The sequence below is a fragment of the Harpia harpyja genome, chromosome 12 (genome assembly GCF_026419915.1).
Source record: "Harpia harpyja isolate bHarHar1 chromosome 12, bHarHar1 primary haplotype, whole genome shotgun sequence".
NCBI classification, from domain to species: domain Eukaryota; kingdom Metazoa; phylum Chordata; class Aves; order Accipitriformes; family Accipitridae; genus Harpia; species Harpia harpyja.
Window position 1 is genome coordinate 27,055,612 of NC_068951.1, and position 21,769 is coordinate 27,077,380.

The 21,769-nt window shown below is 36.7% G+C and overlaps 1 protein-coding gene and 1 long non-coding RNA gene across 15 annotated transcripts in view; both read right to left on the reverse strand.

Annotated features, from left to right (window-relative positions):
* Positions 1-402: 402 nt before the first annotated feature.
* LOC128149621 (uncharacterized) lies at positions 403-7,243 on the reverse strand. Its single transcript, XR_008237712.1, has 3 exons — positions 7,107-7,243; positions 1,868-1,982; positions 403-708 (listed from the first exon to the last, which is right to left on the reverse strand). It is a non-coding gene; the product is annotated as an uncharacterized LOC128149621 (long non-coding RNA).
* A 3,318-nt stretch (positions 7,244-10,561) lies between these two features.
* The window catches only part of TRIP12 (thyroid hormone receptor interactor 12), an 80,894-nt gene continuing 69,686 nt past the window's right edge, over positions 10,562-21,769 (reverse strand). For all 14 annotated transcript variants that reach the window (XM_052804164.1, XM_052804163.1, XM_052804156.1 and 11 more), the window contains 8 exons: positions 21,513-21,627; positions 20,967-21,121; positions 20,285-20,449; positions 18,934-19,098; positions 15,183-15,296; positions 13,351-13,445; positions 13,048-13,151; positions 10,562-11,946 (listed from right to left, as the gene is read on the reverse strand). In XM_052804164.1, coding sequence (XP_052660124.1) covers positions 11,750-11,946; positions 13,048-13,151; positions 13,351-13,445; positions 15,183-15,296; positions 18,934-19,098; positions 20,285-20,449; positions 20,967-21,121; positions 21,513-21,627 — 1,110 coding nt within the window. In that variant the 3' untranslated portion in view covers positions 10,562-11,749. The remainder of the gene's footprint in view (positions 11,947-13,047; positions 13,152-13,350; positions 13,446-15,182; positions 15,297-18,933; positions 19,099-20,284; positions 20,450-20,966; positions 21,122-21,512; positions 21,628-21,769) is intronic.

Below are 21,769 nucleotides of genomic sequence, written 5' to 3' on the forward strand. Positions count from 1 at the left end.
TTATACTGAAAAAGGGGGCACTATGCAATATACATGTTGTTAACATCAATTGAAAGTTAGGGAAAAGGAGACTTGACATAATCAAGGTATCAGTGCCATTTGCAGAGGGAATGGACATGTACTGGTATTCCACATAGTCAACAGTCAGTGTTAATGATAGCTTGTTATATTGTATCCACTGTTTCTTAAAACCTTTTGAAAACAAAATGGTAATATTTTAAGACAGTTCTAGGGCAATTTTCATTAGGCCTCCCACAAAAAACCTCTCTCATTTATTTTATGTCAAGACGAGAAATATGCATAGTTTACAGTATCCAGTCTTTATTTGAAGACCACAAGAAATGAAGACTAGGTATTGAGAATTTTTCTCAAGAATTTAAAACATAATTTTAATCTGAATTAATCTAGTTTCATCAGTCACCCATTGGATCTAGTTTTACTTTTTTCTCACTGAGGAGCTACATGCTATCAGAGTTATTTACATAGCATTTTTACTTCTGTAGGTGATTCTACACTAAGATCGAGCCATTTGTTAACATGCTTTTAGATGAACTGAACATCTTTCGGTCACTATATTAAGACTAATGTGCTATAGCTCACATGGACATTTCATGGCAATAAAAGTTAAATACTCACCATTTCTCCTTGTATAATCACTGCAAATACATTTTCTTCATGCAGTCATCTCCCATGAACATTTATTGGTTTCTGAGAAAACAAGCAATATGTTTAGCTTACTGTGGGCCTGTAAAAACTTCATAGGGAATAGGCCAAAAAATTACATGGGCTTTTCCTTATACCATAAAAATCTTGAGAAATAAATGCCAGACTGTGTAAATGTCACATGCACATAAGTTACAATAAACAAATAAATATGATACCCGATGTGAAATGTATTACTAATGCAAATATAAATAAAGATTCTTAATTGCTTTCAGTAATCATAGCAGGATAGGTGCTGTCTGGTAAGCGTTCACTAGGTCAGCTGCAGTATTATGCAAACATGGCTGTATCATTCAAGCTCTGAATGTCTTGGGACTTGGGAACACAAAATATAGATATCCTTAATCTGTACCTTAGTACTAGAATCATTCAGTCTTTGAGATAATCAGACAGAAAGTGGCTTAGGATGTATCACACCCCAATTCAAAAATCTTAGGGAGTGACTTGAATATGCCAACCTGGCTTCTGTCAGGCTGGCAGATCCTGTATAACACACTAGTGGGTAGAATTACTCCCTTTACTTTTAGTTCTGGGTGAATAAATTATATATTAATATTTTATGTTTCTGAAATTACTACCAAAAAATTATAGAAATCTACAGTACTAAAAACATTACATAGCTTACTTTCATCTTTATGGCTACACACAAGACATTTTTGTACTAACACAGCAGTGACAAATACTATCCTACTGTCTAGCACAAAAACAGAGCAACAGCAAATTTTTTATTTTTTCTTAATGTCTTCTTGCTTACCTCCATGAGTGGCTATAAAATTCATGCTCTTACATGGTTTAATGACTCGATAATTCAAAATAGGAAATGCAGAATCATTCATTTATATTCCACATTCAGCTTTACCTCTTTTTTCTTTTTTTTTTTGATTTAAAGTGTTTTTGTGTCTATTAACTACAAGGAAAGAAAGTATGCTTACAGGATTCTCCAGAGTAGAGAGGCACATACTGAAGTCCCCAGCACATAGGTTTTTGTTCAAGTAATGAGAAATCTAAGTCATAAAAACTTGGCATGCTATCTCAAAGATATATGTCTAATTATCTCAACATCTAGCGCACACACTTTTGGTGTGTGCTACAGTGTTACAAATGACCTTTATCAGGCAAGCAGGGCTTTTGTATTAGGTGGTACCTCTGTAAATGAAGCTTTTGCTTTTGGGAGGATGGCTGGTTGGTTTTGCAGAAGACAGTGTCACGGTGTTGATCACTGTAAAGCAAACTGTTCTCTTCCTCAGTGATTATAAATTCTGCAAAAAAATGGCATAATTATGAAAAAAGAGGAACAGAGTTAATGATATCAGCAAGTTTACTGAAGTTTTTAAATAAAGGTGTGTAAACTGTGAACTTGAAAACCAAAGTGCTCTCTTTGATTGCATATAGAGCAAGGGATAAATCTCATGGCGTCTGGTTTTCCACTGTCACATGAATTTTTTCTACTCTCCATAGCCAGAAAGGCAAGATATTAAGTACTACTTCTTAACAAAAAAGCATATGGCAGAAATAATCTGTGTCATCTGTTCGACAGCTTCAGCTATGCGTATAGGTGCTGTAGCTCAGTCTCTCTGACAAACACCACGCTGTTTAGAAAAGCAGCAGTACAGCACATACCCATGCTGTGTACCGCATAGCAGCAAATGGAAGATATCTAATCCCTGTTAGATTAGTTCTAGAGGAGAAAGTCATACACTTAAATAAAGCTCCAACAAATGAAAAATGAGGCAAGCTCTGAAGAAATGTGCTTAACTTGAATTTGCCAGTAAATTTCATAAATGGCCTTGGCCAAGTAAGAAGAGGACATCACACAGAGTAATTTTACTATAAAAACTGAATGAAAGGTACAGATTTGGCCTTTGGAAAGCTGTTCTGCTGATATTGTGCAATACAAAGCAAACATAGCCTAGATTTATTAACACCTTTTAAAGCTATATGACCATAACACGAAGTTTAAAAGACATTATTACATAGTTTTATATATTATTCTGATCTTTGCATTGATTCAGGTGTGAACATATGCATTTTCATGATTAATAATCAAATAGGTAGGCCTCCTAAAGGAAATAACAGAAAGAGCCATAATATCTTTGATAAAAATATTTATATTGACAACTAACGGGAATTGCCTAGTTCCATTTGACAATTATTAAAAAGCTAAAATTATTGCTATTAATTTATTTCCCTTAGATAACAATCAAATTTAATAGCTAATTTTTTTTTTCCTTTTCTCACAAAAGATTAAAAGTAAATCCCTGGCAGCTGGTAATTTTTTGCTCATATTTCCAGATTGGGTAACAGTTCTGTGACACTCTACTTGCAACCACATTCTGTTTGGTGCTGTACATAGAAAGAACAAAAAAAGCTCTCCACTATAAAAAGCTTACGATTAAAGCACAAGAGAGGGCAAAGCCAGGCATTACAGAAAGACAACACAGCACAAAGGACACAGACAGTATCAACCATCACAAGCCATAAGCATAGACAGCAATTGTCATTTATCATGATCATTTCTGCGGTAAACATTATGGCAAAGAAACTTTTTAAAGATTAATTTTAAGGTGTCTGAGGTAACCTGAGAATATGTACAGGTGTGCGATGAAGAACAGGAGAGGGAACAAAGGTGCTTTTATGGAGCATTGAAAGACAAGAACTTTATATTTACTGTGGTGGAGAAAAGGGAGCTATGAGATACACATGGAGAGAAGAGATGGTTGACAAAAGCAAAGCAATAGACTAAAAGTGGTCTGCGTATCTGTCCTTTGAATGGGAATAAGCAAAGCAAAGTTGTCTTTACTAGTAAAAAAATGAAAGCGTAAACAAAAATGCCAGTTATGTGATGGATATGATATATCCATTGAAAGATATATGTGGATAAGAGAGGACCTGTTAAGCAGAAAGCATCAGCACATTCAGATCCAGTATGGATATAAGAATCTATTTTTGAGTTTGAGGCCAGACTGACAGGGAAGATGGTTGTATTTAAAAAAAAAAAAAAAAAGCTAAAGCTCTAAAGCTCTTGCAAGAATGATTAAAAGCCTTATTTGGGACTTACAGATATCTTACAGATATTAAACATCTGGACATTGGTGGTGTTACATCAAGACTGGAATTTGGTCAGAAATAGTCTGATCCAGCACAGAGGGATAAAACCTTTAAATCATTAATATGAAGGTAGCAGTTGAACACGTTTGAATGCAAGATTACTGAAAAAATAAGCTGTGAAAGGAGAAAAATGGGAAACCAAGAATGGGGACAGCAATTGTAACATATAATGTATGTAGCAACAATAACAAGGATAACAGAAGATGAAAAGTAATGTATAGCTATATAAAGTTGGTACCGTACAGTCTCCCCCTATTTTATTACTAATACTGCTTCCACATTCAGGTTGAAGGATTTGTTGTAAAGCTATCCACTCTGTCTACCTAATACAACTTCTCTTATACATTACTTACACTCTTACTTTTCAGAGAGGTAAATATATCTAAGAGATCAACGCTGCTAGAGAAGAGGCAGATAGCTGTGGAGTTACAGTGTCAGCCTCATTAGGTCATGAAGCCATATGTTCCTCCTATAATATGCTGTCTTTCTAGCTTTAACTCCCATCACTGTTTTTTCACTGTCATTCCTAAGACAGATGTTTTTCTATGAAACTGTATTAACAAAGATTGCTTGGTGCATCCATAAAAACCTCTAACAAAATAATTGATACATAAAGTGAAATCCTACTTGATCTCAACTAATCAGTAGCTTCTTGCTACATGTTTTTCTGTTTACACTGTTATGGACATGGAGGATCTATATCAACCCAAAATCAGGCATCCCACAGTTGTCAAAAACAATATCAAATTTTACTGGCAGCTACAATGTACAATGGTCTCAAAAAAACAGGCATCTGATATCAAACAGCATCTTATTGTCTGTTCTTTTGCCCATACATTTCATAGGATCAAGGCTAAATTAATCTGTTGTAAACGGCACAGCAAGCTTTCAGTAGAAAATGTATTTTGCAAGTACATATTACTAAAAATTTGCAAATACAGTGTAAAGCAGAAGGTTAATTATATAACATGATCATAAACATCTTGAGCATCACCATGGACATACACAGCACTGCTGTGGTCACTCATGTATGGGTACTCATTTTTCAAATTCCACATGTGGGATGGGAGTAGAACTTTTTCCTGTCTTTTGCATTTCACACTCCTAGTTCTACCTAATCTTTCAATTTTTAGGCAGTTTTCAGGATGTTGTTTTTGGTTAATACCTGTAAGAACTGCTCTTTCTAGAAAATCCTGTATGGAATTATGGCATCTCTCCGTAATTGCTGTCAAATCATGTTAACTACTTACTCTGGAAGAAATTGCAAACGACCAGCCACCTGCTAGGACAGAGATGAACAAAGACATAACAGCTTTTGAATGCAGGTAAATGCCACTTCATTCAATATTAAAAACAGAAATAAGATGCCAGAAAAACTTTTGAAAGTTGAAACCCTTTTAAGAAAAATAGAAATAATTAAGGCCTGTAATTTTCAGTCAGGTGGAGTTCTCTGAAGGGGAGATTATTCATAATCCGCAGCTGTAATAAAGACCCTTGTCATTTCCATTCATTTTATTGGAAAATTTAGAAAACCTTTCTCTCTGCATATAAATTTCTCCCATTGAACTTAAAATTGATAGGACTGATGTAGCACAAAACAGCACAAGACTATTTAAGATGCATATCAACTTTTTGTGATTCTCAGTCAGTAGTAAATGCCTGCATGCAGTTTTGATTTTAAATTCTACAGATAGCTAATTTTAGAAATGCAACATGTTTTACTAAAACAGATTTATCCAGTTGGGTCATGAAAAGCCCAGAGAGACCGCACAATCTGTTCCCTGGGGATATGAAGCAAAGGGGAATAATCCCTTCCCTGGATCTACCAGCTGCGCTCCTGTTAATGCAGCGCAGGATGCTGTTGCCTTCATTGACTGCCAGGGCACACTGCTGACCTGTGTTCAGCCCTTTTCTGCAGAGCTGCTCTCCAGCCATTTTCTCCCTTTACCTCTCATTTCTGATCTAGCAAAAGTAGCTGATACTGCTGGCCATAAATTGGAAATTATCAGTCTTAGAACTTAGTGTTACTAAAGATGGGGATAATTTTACTGTTTGATAACCATTTTAAAGCAGGTTTTTTTGAATAGCATTTATACTTTTATTGTTCCAGAACAAGGCTTGCTCCTTCGCATATCAAGGAAATGTCAAAACTGTGGGAAACCTTTCCGAATTATTAGTAACATGAATACTTTCAGTAAATTAAGCACGCCAAGCTACAAAACGAAGGCATAAAGATTAAATACTGCCATTTGTTTGAAAAGCATAGCACAGACTATGGGAAATACTGGCTTCAGGAAAAAAATAATCAGGTAGGAAGTTTTCATTGTTTAGCCAATGCCTCAACAGTTTTGATACATAGAAGTAATAATCTGTGAAAAAAGGTTGGAAGAAGAGGCTAGGAAATAAAGTGCCACCTCCTAGATTGGCTAACTATTTCTGGATCACTGCTTGCATCGCCTGCCTGCCGAAGAGGCTTCTGCATACAAGAAGTCCTAAGGACAGAAGAGCTGCAGACAGGCCTATATTTAGCCTAGAATACCTTGGATAGCAGCTAAAGGAAGACTAAAGCCATATACGTGATATTTGCCTTAAATATTCCATTTCCCATCATTTGTAGCTGAGGGGCCTCCTAAACCAGAAAAAATTTTACTAAATTCTGTTTTTACTCCTGTGACCCATTTCACTAACTCACTACAAAGCATCAGTGAAAGTTGCTGTCTTCCCTGAAAGCATAGGTTCTACTTTACCAAAGATCTACGAAATGTATCCTGATACTATCAGAAAAGTTACACTAAAAAGTCTCAAATATTTAACCTCATCCATTATATGAAACAGCCACAAGATGCCACAGGAATAAGGAACCAAACAATAGGAGGACAGGCAAAGTGATGAAGCAGGAGTCCGTAACGTCTAGCTCCTGAGTTAAATGCCACAAAAATATCATTGAATACAGTTAGCCATTTGCCACAATTTCTGCTGCTAATTTGTTGTAGTAGTTTTCCATACTAGGGCAAAAATCTAAAAATCCCCTATTCTCCCTTCCTGTAGGATCCCACCATCCAGGACAGTTAAAAGCAGGTAGCAGCCAAGAGTGATCTACAGACAGCTCATGAAATCTCATATCTTTTCTCTCTACCTTTCTCTCAGTTGTACAGTTGGGAAATAATCTGGGAAATAGCTGTAGAGATGGGATAACTGCTTTATTTTTAAGTATCTCCATAGCATCAACCTGCCTTGGGTTTCAGTACATAAAAATACCTTGTGTTTAAGCTTACCTTTGCAAAGGGAAACCTCCTCCTTCCACCTCTCCCTGTTCTCAGACAACAGGGTAGGGTGGTGGTTGTCTCACATTTTCCCCAAGGCTTATCTACCTCTATCTTTAATAGGGTCTTAGTGATAGCCACAGTCTAATACTAAAGGAGGGGGAACAGGACAGAGAGAGACAGGACCAAAAAAAACCCCCAAAACCCCCACAAACACCCCCCCCCCCCCAACACACTTGTTGCTTTACCCCAACATGCTGCTTACAGCTTGAACTGGGCAGTTTCCTTCTTAACTACAGGAAGATGTCACCAGAGTTAGGAATTTCCCTCCCTCTTTTTTTTTTTTTTTTTTTGGGGGGGGGGGTGGGCGCACACTTTCATCTCTGCTATTACTCCTTTTAGGGTGGTGTGGTTTTTTGGTTTGGGGGTTTTTTTGGCTTGAGATTGTTTCCCCCCCCCCCTTTTTTTTTCCTTTTTCTTCTCTTTTTCCTCTTTGAACTAGGTTTCCAGAAGTTGCTGCCAAACTAGATCTAGAGCTATCAGGAACTTTTAATCTAGTGCCTTGAAAATATTGGATGTATCATCACCATTTCCCCTCTGCTTAATTCTCCTGTTTACAGTTCAAGATTTCATGACTCCCCAGATACACACCGCAAAAGAAGAGACCCAAGACCTGTCCCTCCTCCACTCCCAAACCAGCTTGATGTCTGATCAATACATGCACGTTTCAATCCCAGGAGACAAGGACATAGTACTCCCCTAAAGGCATCTTCTACCCCAGCCCACTAAAGCAGTTACTCCTTGAACCATTCACTGTTAGTCACAGGCAGCAGAGCTAGGAAATTTGTTTATGTGCTGTATAAACATGCATTAATGTTCTGTTAACATGTGTGTGACCATGCAGCTTATGCTGGTGCACTGAGGTGGAGGTGACAGCTACTACTCTTGGAGCAACCAGCTATACTCATCTGAGAAAAACTATTAAAAACAATGCATTGGGAGAGATACAGCAAGTTGAGAGCATGCAGCTGTGAAATTCCCGGAAGATCACAGAAAGAGATCACATGGCTTCGAGGTTTTCCAGTTCAAGCTATCAAGAGACTGGGAAAGTAAAGTACAAGACAAACACAACAAGCCCTAAAAAGGCTCAACTACCAGTAAGATTTTGCCTCACTTCCAAACTTATTCTCATCCATCTCAGCAAAGCTTTTTATTTTTCTCCATTCTGCCACCAGCTTTAGCTACAGAAAAGCATTTTGGCTTGGGGGAGGCACATTCACATTAAAAACAAAGCATTATCCCTGAAGTCAGGTAGACTAATGTCCTGTTAGAAAGCCCTCTGCAGAGGTACAGGCTTCTCAGATGATGGAAACTGGTATTATTCATTTGAAGACAGGTTGCTGAAGAGACAGGACAGGGCCCAGAAACTCTACAGACAACCGACTGACCTCCAGCAGCGGCCAGAAAAGAGGGCACAAGTGACACAGGCACTTGGAATTTCATCAGTCCCTGCCCTTAGGCACCCACCTTCTCAGCAGAGGAGAGCTCAGTAAGGGAAAGGAGATAGAGAAAACATACGATTGAGGGGGGAAAGGAAGAAAAAAAAAGAATCTAGGCAATTCAATTATGCAAGCAGTTTGCATAATTTGAATATCTGATTAAGTCTGGCAGCGGGCATGGGGATTTTACACACTTGGAATTAATTCTTGTGCACCTTCCTACAGAATATGAAGTAAAGAAGCACTACAGCTTACTAATTCATGCCAGATGTGATACTACTTAAATGTTGCCTACACAAAAGATTTCTGTATAAAGCGAACATCTAACAAAAAAAAAACCAAACAACAAAATCACTGCACAAGTTCACAGTAGCAGCTATCAACGCTTGGATGGCACTTTTTTCCATTAATGACTTTTTGCTGCTCTTGTTAATTTAGAAGGACATGAAACTCATCCAAAATAGTAACTGATGGCTGGTGTTCTCCAAAACCAGCTGAACTTACCATGTTAAAAAAAAGCCTCTACTTTCAAAAATAAGACTTCTTATTGTACCTTTTATTATACCTTATAAAGGTATACAAAGCAGTTCAGTACTAAGATGACTACACATTATTCTGAGGGCTATATAGTCCTCAACAGGCATCCGCACACACCTATGATTGATTTTAGTGAGCTTTTCCCTTAATCCAAAGTTCCTGAATCCCTAACATCTTGCCCCACCCCTCCACTTGTTCTAAACTACTCTTAGACACTATATTTCTGTTTGTAGGAAAGTATTGTAGTCATGCAAACTGTGACTCTTCAATTTATTCTTATAATTTACTATCTCTGCCTTTTAAGCCAGACTGCTCTTCTAATACACTAAAAGCTGCCCTTGGTAGGAAAAAAGAGTGTCACCCAGAAGGGTTTCATTCCCTTTTCAGGCCAACTACATCCTTAGTCTGTGCTGAAAATGACAGCCAGCACAACAAAAATTGTCATCACAGGTATTTGTTTTTTTCCTTCCTTTTTAAACAGGCAACCAACAACTTATTTTCCCACTAAAACAGTTACATCAATGGCTATATATCAAATTTGAAAGCTCCTCAAAATTTCTAAGTCAATGAAAGCCAGATTCTAGAGGGAGACAACATGGGTAAAAAAATATCAATACACATGATATTTTAATACAAAATATTAGCTTTTTTCTTTTTTTTTTTTACACAAGTCAGTTTTTTTAAAATATAGAACCTTAAAAAATGAACAAATTGCTATCCACACACTATAAACACTTTTTTGTGCTCAGTTTGATCAAGTTATCAGAACAATTTAAACACCAGTCCATAGTTTAAACACTGCCTTGAAGTTTTATGAAAACTATGCCGCACTGTGCGCTACCATTATTATATGTACAGTGTGAAGCGCCTTCTTTCAGTTTTAATACGGTAGTAGAAACTGTTCAGTTATCAGGTTCTTTGTGCAAGGATTTCACATTCTACTCATGCTCATGACAGATTTGCATTACATTTCAGTGGCACTGGTATGAGCAACCACATGTAATTCTGTGAATGTTCACTGGAAGAATGTCCATTACATATTCTGGAAGTACAAGTTCTTCAGCTAGATAAAAGAAAACTTGTTAGTTTAGGGGAAACACTAGCCTGATTAGCCAGAATTTAACAATTTCTAAGCACTGAAATGAATTTTGATTTCTCAAAGTTGAATAAAAGTAATTAACTATCACATTTTCATAGAGATGAACTAATAGCAGATACATCTCAGGAATATTTGTAATTGCCCGTTTTTTTAACCCATAGAAAGGAAAAAATTTCCCTCTAAGTTGGAGGTCTTAAAAGGTCTTGTTTTAGTAGTAAATCATCCACAAGTTGCAGGCTGTTAGCCAAGTAGATTTAGGATGATTTACTTGCATTACAGTAATTTACACAATTGAACTTTATGCATACAGTACAAAACTATGAACAAAAAGGTGAAGCAAACTTTTTTATTTATATTCAGGTAAAAACATTAACCTGATGGAGTAAATTATTGCAGATTTGAGAAATCAGCACATAAAACAGTTGGACAGAGCATTGCTTACAGGTGCTTTATCTGTGTCAAAAGACAAAGGCTGAACTGTTTGTTCCAAGCTAGCGCTGGGGAGGAAAAAAAAAAAAAAAAAAAAAAGAAAAAAAAACCCTACAAAAGTAACCAGGAACTTAGATCAAGAACAAGAAAATTGTTTACTCAAACAGGGAATGAAACAACTAATTTGTCTTTTAAAAAACTTTACATCAATTCGAAATGCTCTGGCCTTACCACAATACACACTGGCCAGCCCAAGCTGTTGGACTTCAACTATATGAAAGAAATAATTCTTCCTTGCCTCTAGTAAGAGGCTTTTGCTGCCTGAATCACTGTGTAAACAGCTCTAGAGTGTCGACTGGTAAAGACTGTCGCCATTATATCCTACCACTACAGTAAAACTATGCTATAAGAAAGGTTCTACCTAGTTACAAAGGCTGAATTATATTGACAATATATATTTGATTTCAGTAAAATTTAAATTATCTTAATCAGAAAGAGGCATGGAGCAGTTAAATGCCCATGCTAACCAAAACATAACAATTGTTGAATGTTGCACACAAAAAGAACCAAGTGAATTGCACATCAGACAATACATGAGGATGGGTAAAATTAGAGGCAGGTGAGGGTACACAGAACTAGTCTACTAAACTAGATTCGTCAAATACATGGTGTATTTTAATTTCTGTACTTATGTACAAAAGTTGTCTTTGGAGGAAAAACTTTTAGCTAGATGGATACACACAGCCCAGTATTAAACTGCACAGCGACATTTATTGTTCCAGCCTGGAAAAACATCCCTTTTTAAATTTCACACAGCAAAGCAAGTTAAAAACTTCACTCATCAAATAAATGATAATTTAAACAAGAACTTGCTAAAGAAACCTTGTCACAACAACTTTTAGGGCCTGATCACTTTAAGTCCATAGGGGCCTTTAATGAATATCAACCAAGTGTCTTTGTTTATAATCTGCAAGCCGTTTTTCTACAACAAGAAGGCGTAACACGTTTCCTTGACTCAGGTGATATATTTAGAAAAGAATCATGAGTTTCTCTTTTGCTGTAACAGGCAGACATTGCATTTTTCATTGTGATCAGGAAAGATGGAATGACTGCTGCCCTTCTCTTGCAGCTATCAAGAGTTTTTCACGCATTATCTCAATAGTTGAATAGTCCGGCAATTTGAGATAGTTCACACAAGTCATTACTGAGGGTAAGAAATCATCTGGATTCTCTGTAGACTCAAATGTCTTGCGTACAATTGTCAATGGAGGATTCAAACTTCGAAAGCCTATTAATGAGAAAAGACATTCAGAATAAGGTTGTTCCTCTTGAAAACCCACAGTTAATACTGTAGACATCTAACAGTTACAGAAGCATGCATTGTCATAACTGACTAAATCTCCGTTTTTAAAAGTTTAGAGTATGGCTTTATAAGGCCATGTAGCAAGCTAAAAAAATACCTAAAATCCTGTCTGTAGATTAGTTTTCTAAGATGAATTGAAAAAAAAAAAAAAAGAGAAGCTAGACATATCTACTTTTAATTGTGTTCTGTATGTGTAAAAAACCTTATTCCAATCATAGTATTTTTAAGAGTTGGTTGGTTTTATACACATTTTCTAAGATTCTCAGAAATTATCTATGACTGTGGTATCTTTTTTTTACTCCAGCTAAGGTTTTTATACTCCTAACCCTCAATCCTGTCTGCACCATCTCTCCCTAAAACAACTCTAGAAAAAATTTAAAATAAAAAAAAAATTAAAAAAAAAAAAATCAACTATTCACCCCAGAGAACATAAGTAATGGAAGAGATGCATAAATTCTGTTTTTACTTGCAAAGCATTCAGCTGAGAATACGGTAAAATGTGTATTCTATAATGGGCCCTAGCAAAGACAACAAATTCCTCAGTTTTCCTCTCTGCTTCTCATCTAAATTCTGAAATCCAAAAAGGGAAAAAAATTAAAGTTTATCACTTTAACAAAGTAGTATTGTCTCCTTTCTAGAAAAGGGATTATTGTTTCCAGGTAGCAATGCAACATTTTGTTGTTGTCATAACTGAATGCACCTCTAGCCAAGGAATACAGTATTAAGGGGTTTCAGTTTTTAGTTTAAGTTTTGAACTATTTTTTGTCCTCTGATAGGTTATCTGGTAACATAAATTAAACCTGGAGACAGTCAATTGAATGAAGTGTCATGAGAGTAACTCAAAGTTTATGAGAATTCTACCTGAAGTCTACCCAGTCACTTCTGAAACTAGAAATGTCAAACAGGTATGAACCTCTAAAACACACAGTTAAGTAATTTTTTCCTATACTGAAATAATCCACTTATTCTGATATGCATTAATAATATTGATTTAATATACAGCAATATGTAATAAACAAAACCTACCTCCTACAGGCAGTCTGGGGCTACCTGTCACAAACTGAAGAAACAGTCTTTGCTGCTCACTATCAAAGCTACTTAGAATTTCAAAGAGATACTTCACTGCTCGACTAAGGAGGGGAAAAAAGCAAGCTATTATTATTTTGTTTAAATAATGGCATCAGATTCATATTCAGTGCAGTATGAATATTTTCAAATAAATTTCATATAATTCCTTTAGCTTGAATAACAGTATATCAAGATTATTTAAATACGTATTTTCTAGTGCCAATACTTATTTATTTTTTAACAAGACCAACACCGTATTACCTGTCATGTGTATAACCGTGATCTGGTCTGCAACATTCCATTAAAGTCTTTGCATCCCAAGTGTCCGTTTTACTGCCGCACAAGAGCTGCTCCAACTATAAAATTGAAAAACAAGGAAGTAAGTTGCTCCATTTAGAACTTGAGGCAGAACAACTACTGTCCCTTCTGACTACTATTACAGCATTCTACTTTCTGGAATGGCTTGCTGCAGAACAACCTCAATCACCCCAAGCAATCCTCCCAAATTCTTTGAATGCAATAGCTTCATCCCAGTGACAGCCTCATCTGGTGAGTCTGCTTTTGCATACAATCCACTACCACATGAGATGCTGAATGCATCTCTTGGAACAGAGACAGTCTTAATAAGCAATTTACACTGGAGAACCAGAAATGCCTTAGCTTTTTGGAATCTTAAATTTTAAAAGAAATCTAGGGGAATTGGAAGAATAGTGTTTACACTTGCTTTTTAGAACTCTGAGCTCTTCTTTGAAATTAAAAAAAATAAAATCAATCATTAGACAGAGATGGATCTATCAGGTAGCAGTTTTGTACTTAAATTATTTTGCCTGTTGTTTCTATGCATTTGGGCAAGCAGAGATTACAGGCTACAGCCAAAACATTAAAAGCTTCTACAGACATCCTTCTAGGATACACGAGGAGTTGTAAAGTCCCAGTCTCAATAAAACCAGAGGTTTGACACACCTAGCTGTTCTGTTCATGCGCAAAAAAATTTTACAAGTTCTTTACAATAGTTTAGGAATGGTTTGTAAAAATGTTCAAATGGCTGGATACCTATCAGCAACAGAACACAAGATCACCCATGTATATTCTATCAAGGAAAAGATATATCTCACACTACTCATACGGCTTAATTTTGATCAACCGTATTAGTAGATTAGCAACCAACTAGTGTCCGTATTTTAAAATTTCCAAGCAGAAGCAAGCATCAAACCATGCCAAACAACGACAAGACAGAGCAGCATCACATGTACCACAAAATAGAGAAATTTGGGTAAAACACCGAGGAAACTAGAATAATCTGCCATTTTTACTAGCCTTAAATTTGTTGCAGAAAAAAAGGTGGTGGTACTCTTTGAAAGTAGTACCAACAGAGACATGAAGAAGAATCGCTATGAGCGGTTACATGTTTCAGCTTTAAGAGACTCTCACACTGCAAAGCACCAAGAACAAAAGAGTAGCACAAAAGCTTGGCTGACACACTGCTTCAGAGCATGCTTAACATTTCTTCATGAAGTCAAAGGTGTAAGTTTATGAAGGTAAACAAACCCTTCAAAGCACAGTCTTCAAATAAATGCCCTAGAGGCAGAGTAATAAAACATTCTCTCTTCTAGTCCAGATAGCCATAATTGTGTCTCAATTGAGTCCGCCGCTTAAGAGCGTAAGAATTTTACGAGGAAATTGATACGGTGGGTGGTAAGAACAAGGCAAGACCAACTAGCCTTATTCTTTACCCCTTCATCTGAATCTCCTCTTACTGTTGAAAGCTTTCTTAAAGAGCTGACTACTTTTTCAATAGAACATTCAGGTAGCATCCACATCTATATCTACAGCTATTAAAAGGTACTGCAATACAAGGAATTAATTGAAGTATCCATACCAATATAGAGAGCCTGCATACGTAAATTTAAGCACTTTTCTCAGAAAAGCTGGATTAAGTATACAATATAAAGAACACCAAGTCTTACAAACATACATCAGAAACGTAATCAGACTCTCACAAATGCACTGCATCCAGTGCACACCTAGGTTCAGACTGTCCATACGTACAGATGTAAGGTTATAAAAGCATCAGTAAAAACACATTTACCAACCTCCTCAGGATAGAAGTACTGAAGATGGCTGAGGGGGAAGACTGATTCAAATCCATCTCTGAATGAGTCAAACTGTCTGGCAACACCTTCATTTAGTGCCCAGAATATAACCAACTGCAGGGAAGGGGGGAAAAAAAAAAGTCATTTGAACAAAGGAAGCATGGAATGATCACTACTGTACAAAAGACTACAACTGCAGAAAAAGACTCTACAGAAGCCTAGCCATATGCTCACTATAGTTGTGGCAGAGTTTGAACTTTGATTCATGGAGCTGCTCGACAGCATTGCCTCATTCTGGCTTAATCCATAAGCTCATATTGCTGCATATGTGCAAGTACAGTGTTGCTGCAATGCAACAGACACAGAATTTGTTGGGGTTTTTCTTTACAGCTTTCTCATGTGGTCTGCTATTGCAAATTCACGAAAGTCATTTGAGTTCCAACAACCCCATGTTTAGAATACCCTAATACACAACTCATGCAGAATTTAAACAACTTATTTGCCTTTATTTTTGATAAAACAAGCTTAATACATGGAATTCAGAATAGCTGGTTAAACTGAACCTATTTAACATAACATTTTAAAACAAAGCTTAACATTTATTAGATATTTTTAGAAGCCTAAACTAGATGTTCTCTCTGTACACTGATATCCATTTAAAGTTCAGCAGCTGAAACAGAAATCCTTAGGGTATCACTGGCAGTATTATATTAGTTTCCCCCATGGAAACATATAGGTCCCTTCTCTAATATATAGTTACAAAACATAACTTTAGTCTTCTTGTAATATTAAGCTACTTAATATAACAATACATGGGAAAAATACATGGGGGGAAAAAAGAAATAATTTCATTTCATGTTACTGGGATTTGGTTAAGAATCATAAGGCAAAAGACAGTAAGACAGTAGCCTAGACTTTTTGTGTGTGTTTTTTGTTTTGGTTTGGTTTTGTATCTGCAGTTACCCCCTCAGGACTAAATTCACCTTCCAAAGTGGACAGCACATACTGAAACAATAATCACTGGGGAGAGGGAAAGGGACATGACACAAACAAGACCGAATTCCTTTTAAGTCTCCTGTAGCCAGTATTTCTCCACTAAATAAAGCAATATATTATACATGGCAGATTGCATGCCAAGTTCAGATTCTTTTGTCAGTTAGTGCTACTGATCATTACACTTGCCTTGGATACCCTCAATCCTAGCAGGAAATGAAGGCTGGTTATAAAAAAATGTGTTGTCAACACACAGCTACTGGTTTTTAAATGTGTTAAAAGCTCTGACCTGGAATGCTGAGAAAAGCCTGAAAGACATCTAAGGATGCATCTGAATATGATTAAAAACCTCACTGATACTGATGGACTCCTGAAGCAAGTATTTAACCCTGTCCCAACAACTGAAGAGTTACTTGGTCCAGAAAGTTCTCAGATACAAAAGCCTATTGGGATCTGTTGATAAGCTTTCCCTATAAAAGAGTCAGGCATTGAATTTCAGGTAAGATGCATGCCCCTACTTTCACACATCAGGTTGTAATACTGAAGAGGAAGCCAGTAACCACCAGCAGCACAGAAGGCTGTAGTATTGTGTTCTATAACATAGAATATTCTATAGCTATTCTAACAGCAGAGTTGCTTACTTAGAATTGTGATTACTTTTTATGACCAGGGATGTGTGCCAAAATTACACTGCACTGTGTTCTTGTGGATTCAAAGAGGACATCAAATTGCTAGGCAAAAAACTGCACTCCAGAAACTTTTTGTCCACAAACTTAGAACAAGCAAGTTGGGCTCGCTCTTTATAGTACAGGGCAGAAGGAAGGTGGCGGGGGGGGGTGGGGGAGGGGGGAGATAGAGAGAGAATAAAGTCTTTCACTATACTTGTAGCTCAAATAGTTCTACTTCCTGATAAAAGGTAGCTCCTGTGAGGGTAGAATGACATGACTGCAAGAGAGGCATGAACAGTAACAGTAGGATATTCTAGCTTTATAAACTACTTTTAATGGTAATACACACACAAAATTTTAATGAAAATGCCATTTTCAAGAGCAGGGCAGCTGACCGGCAGCTGACCCACAGGAGCTGTACAGGCTAGCTGATAAATTAAATACACTGTTTCTAAATTGCAATTCATCATACTTGTGATACAGAGGACACTGATTTTCTCTCTGAAATCTTTTTTATTTCCTTCACATCAAGTCTGTAATGCTAATCACTGGTATCTAGTTTAAAATCTCCTCTATAAGGCAGGAATATAAAGACAAGGATAGAAAAACTGCACAGGTGTCCCTTAAAGAAAATAGTCCCAAAAGCTGTTTAGAAAGAAGCAGAGAGCAAGCTTTCTGTAGTGATCTGCTTTTCCTTTACAACACCAGAGACCTGCAATAGGACAACTACAGGCCATCCAAGACGTCTGTCTGCAAGCCTTCCTCAGCATATCAGATATCTGATACGTGTTACCTAGAACAAAAAAAAACTGACTGCAAACTGTACAAAAGTCAGACTTGAAAGCAACCTTGCTCAGCTTTCCTCAGTAAATAGGGAGTGCAAATGCTGTTTCTAACAAACCATGGTTGTTGGCATTGGCCATCTGTAAGTCTGCAAACAGCTTTATATCCAAACATGTTTAATTTTGCAAGTGATTCTTAGCAGAATTTGCTTTCAGTAAAGATAGGAGAACTGGATACGTGCATAACAGCTTGAATCTGGAAGATGAACAGCAACTGCTCAATATTCAGTTGTAACAATTATGGAATAACTTTGCAAAGTTCTCAGTTGATATCCAGGAGCTTCTATGTCCCTTACTGAATCATTTCTACCAAAACATCAGATATGTTTCTTATCAGTGCTTGAAAAATTTTAACAGTCCTCAGAGTGAACCCGGCAGCAGACTAACCTGTCAGAAAATGCATTATTTAGGAATTGGAATAATGGCTTTTTCATGATGCAATCAATCATTCTTAACCTCCATCCCACTTATGACTTCATGTGATAATATTGCATTCTTCCTGCCTTTCCTCATCTCTTCTCCAGGCTGTTTTTAACCTATTCCCTTTAATGCTTTCTTATGCAGAAACAGTTTCCTACCTTTGTTCAGCAATATCACCCTTTTGTTTTTCTAGGTTTTATGTCCCTTCTGACATGGGAATAAATCAATATGTAGGTGTACTGTCAACTTGCTATGGCACTGTTTTGTTATCTGTTCTGGGGGGTGGAGAGGGAAGGGGGTGTTTGTGTTGTTTTGTTTTGGTTTGTTTTTTTTTTTTACACTACTGCTCTAATTTTGATTCCCAAATGAACTGATGTTTTCTTAAGTCTGACTCCAAAAAAAATTTCACTATTATTACAGCAGTTCAAAGCCCACTGAAGTGTGGGTAGGAGATACTAAGTCACTATTGCAAATAAATTCATTATCATACCCAGATGTGGGAACTTGTTAAAAGATTCTGAAAAGTCCACAGCTCAAACTACTCCACTTCCTACAACAATTTTTATCCAAAAAACCATACTTCTGATTACTTTATTATGTATAAACCAGACTTTTTTGTACTATAAAATTTTGCAGTCAGGTGCACTAACTAGGATTCAAACAATTTTTCTGTAGTAATAAACTAGTACAGAAGAGAAGCAATCAATAGGAAAGTTATTGCTGTGCCCAGTTCATGAGAATGAACTGAAATATATATGGAAACAAACTACTTGGGAGCAAGCTGAGGAAGAATAAAGAAATTTTAGTCCTAGCTTTGATTTTACGTACTCTGAGATACTCCTCTAAATTGTGGATGGTGACTGGTGTATCTTTTCCCCCTTTTTTCAGTTCTATATTAGGAAACCCAGGAAGTGTGAAGTCCAGTCCTAGGTCTTCCACTGAGCAGCCATTCATAGTCAGAGCCTCCAATGCATACTGTAGACTTTCTTTGGTCTAAAAAATTGGAAGTGAAAACCAGTGAGAACAATTAATTCACATTAACTTATCCAGAAGTTACAACTTCTAAAGCAGTTTTGACAAACATTTCTATAAGAATATTACTATTAATACTGTTACAGTACTCCTTGCCTTCCTTCCATATTTTTCATACATAACAGTAAACCAAGACAAGCCAAATAAACTAACTTAATGGACAAACTTGAAAGAACCTAACAGTACACATTTTTCTAGAAATTTTGGAATTACTTTTAACTTCTTGCATATTATTTATTTAGAAAATACTACTGCAAGAGAAGATGTGTAATATGCTAAGGCTGTTAGGCTATGTTTTTTCCTTAGAATACTTAATAGCATTCATACTGACATTTTTCAGCTTTCATCCACCAGGTTTCAGGTTTTTCAAACTCTTGTTGGGAAATTAAAAGCAGTGATCAAGGAGAGAGAGTGAGACAGTGAGGTGAAGAGAAACAAAGGCCCACAAGCTTGCAATAACTTCACTAGTAACAAAGCAGATGTACTGACTACAAATCAGGTTATTACCACCTACCATCTATTAACATGGGATGCTAGAAAGAGCATGCATGCCAAAGACCTTTTATCACTACTTCGCAACAGTGAATGGTACTATTTTCAGCTAAGAGTGGATAACCTCTTCTGCATCTATAAAACAACCTGTATGCTCACATATGAAGCCAGTTTACACCAGTTCTGCATAAAGCTCTTCAGTGGGGGAGGAAAAAAACCCACAAAAGGCACTTCAAGAAAACCTGAAAGTTTGACTAAACCAACCAATAAAAAAGCCAAGCCTTTTGAATGTTCAAAAATCAAGGATAGATATTTTTTCCTCCATTATTAAAGTCGGTTAGCCTTTTCAAAGTGAACCAAAAAGAGAGGTTACCTTAGGCAAACATCTGGCAGTTTTAGCCATTTCTAGCCTGTGTTTAATCATACAGAAGAATCCCATAATAAATTTCTAATGTTAGTCTACATTACAAAAAGACCATGTTATAATTACTAGCCACTAATTTAATAACATTAAAACTATTCCTTTATTAGAATGAAGTCATTATCACTAGTACCATCAGTATTAAGCACTATCATACAGTCTCAGTTACGGCTACTTCATAAAATCCAAACATATGTGAAGATGCACTCTTCCAGTTTAGGGTTACTTTCCCACCTGTGTTTTGTCCTGTTCAAGTCTTTTCTTTTGTCTTACAATATCTTCAAGGTGATATATTGATTTGGCTACTACTGGATCAATACTGAACAAGTCATGCGATGTCAATGAAGTTTCCTGTCGTAGCATCCATTTATAAAAAGGAAGTCCAAGAGGAAGGTCCACCTGGAAATCAAAACATTTTTTAGTATTGAACTGTCTTCCAAAACTGTATCTTTTGCTATTTTATCTTGACTAGATCTAGAATACTATTTACTAAGTCTCAGTTCTGCCACACACCAAAACACCATGTCTGAGTGTTTTTACCTGAGAAATTTACAGTGGAGAAAACACAACTGACTGCCTAGTGCATATACATTAGAGCAATCAGCAAGCTAGCAGCTGGAATAATAATAAACCCAAAATGATCTTGAAAGAAGACTGGAGAGAGATTGCAACATATGGCAGTCAATGGCTTTTCCTTTTTTCACTATGGTCTCAAAAGCCACTGTAAAGATCTTCAACATACACTACCCTTTCCCCCCTCAAAAGTTCAGCTGCATCCCTCTCCCCCCACCCCATCCAAACTGCTAGAGCTGAAAATAATTCCATGCAACTCTTAATGCTATTTTTTCCCCCAACACAGTCAGAACTAGAATTTTCATTTAACCCTTCAGAATCACATTTTCCATTTTATTCTCACCAGTCTAAAATCCATGATTGCCTTGGCCATTAGTTTTCCCAGAAAGCGGAACTTCATTTTAACTTTTGCAATGTGAGCTGGCTTGGCTGTTCTACCAAAAGGAAGTGCAAAAAGGCCTTGAAGGTTATGGATGTACTTGGTACCTTCCTGGCTTCCTGTCGAGGAAAAAAGGAAAAAAAAAAGTTCAATACATACACTGCTAGTTTCATTCCAGATGCAAGTTTGAAAGCAGCTATCAGATAACTATAACCTAAAGCTTCTTATAAAATTAACCCCCCCCCCAAAAAAAAACCAAACCACACACACCACAAAAACAAAAAAACCCCAAACAAAAAAAAAAACCAACAACAAAAAAAACCCCAAACCCCCCAAAACAACCCACCCACAAAAAAAAAGCTCAAAAATTATCACACGCTATTATGAAGCACATTATCTGACCACAAACTGAGGTGCTCTTTCAATCAAAGCCATTCATGTAATTAAAGTCAACTTAGAATCAATTCAATACTAGATCAATATTGATAGTTTAGGTAGTAAAACATTTACCTTTTGGATTGGCTAAAGTCACTTCTTCTCCCCTCCAAAGGCCTAAGTCTGCTCTCTGTAGTTCCTGAGATACAAGTGCATAGAACTCTAGCGTGGGGCCTAGGCCTGTGCCAACCTTCAGGGGGAGGGAGGGTGCGGGGAGAGGAAGGGGAATGAGATAAATAAATGAGTCCATTAGGTCAGTTTGAATATCAAAATCTTTACTTAAGTCTGAGAAATATAGTACACTATTGGCTATAAAGAAGACTGCATTGCAA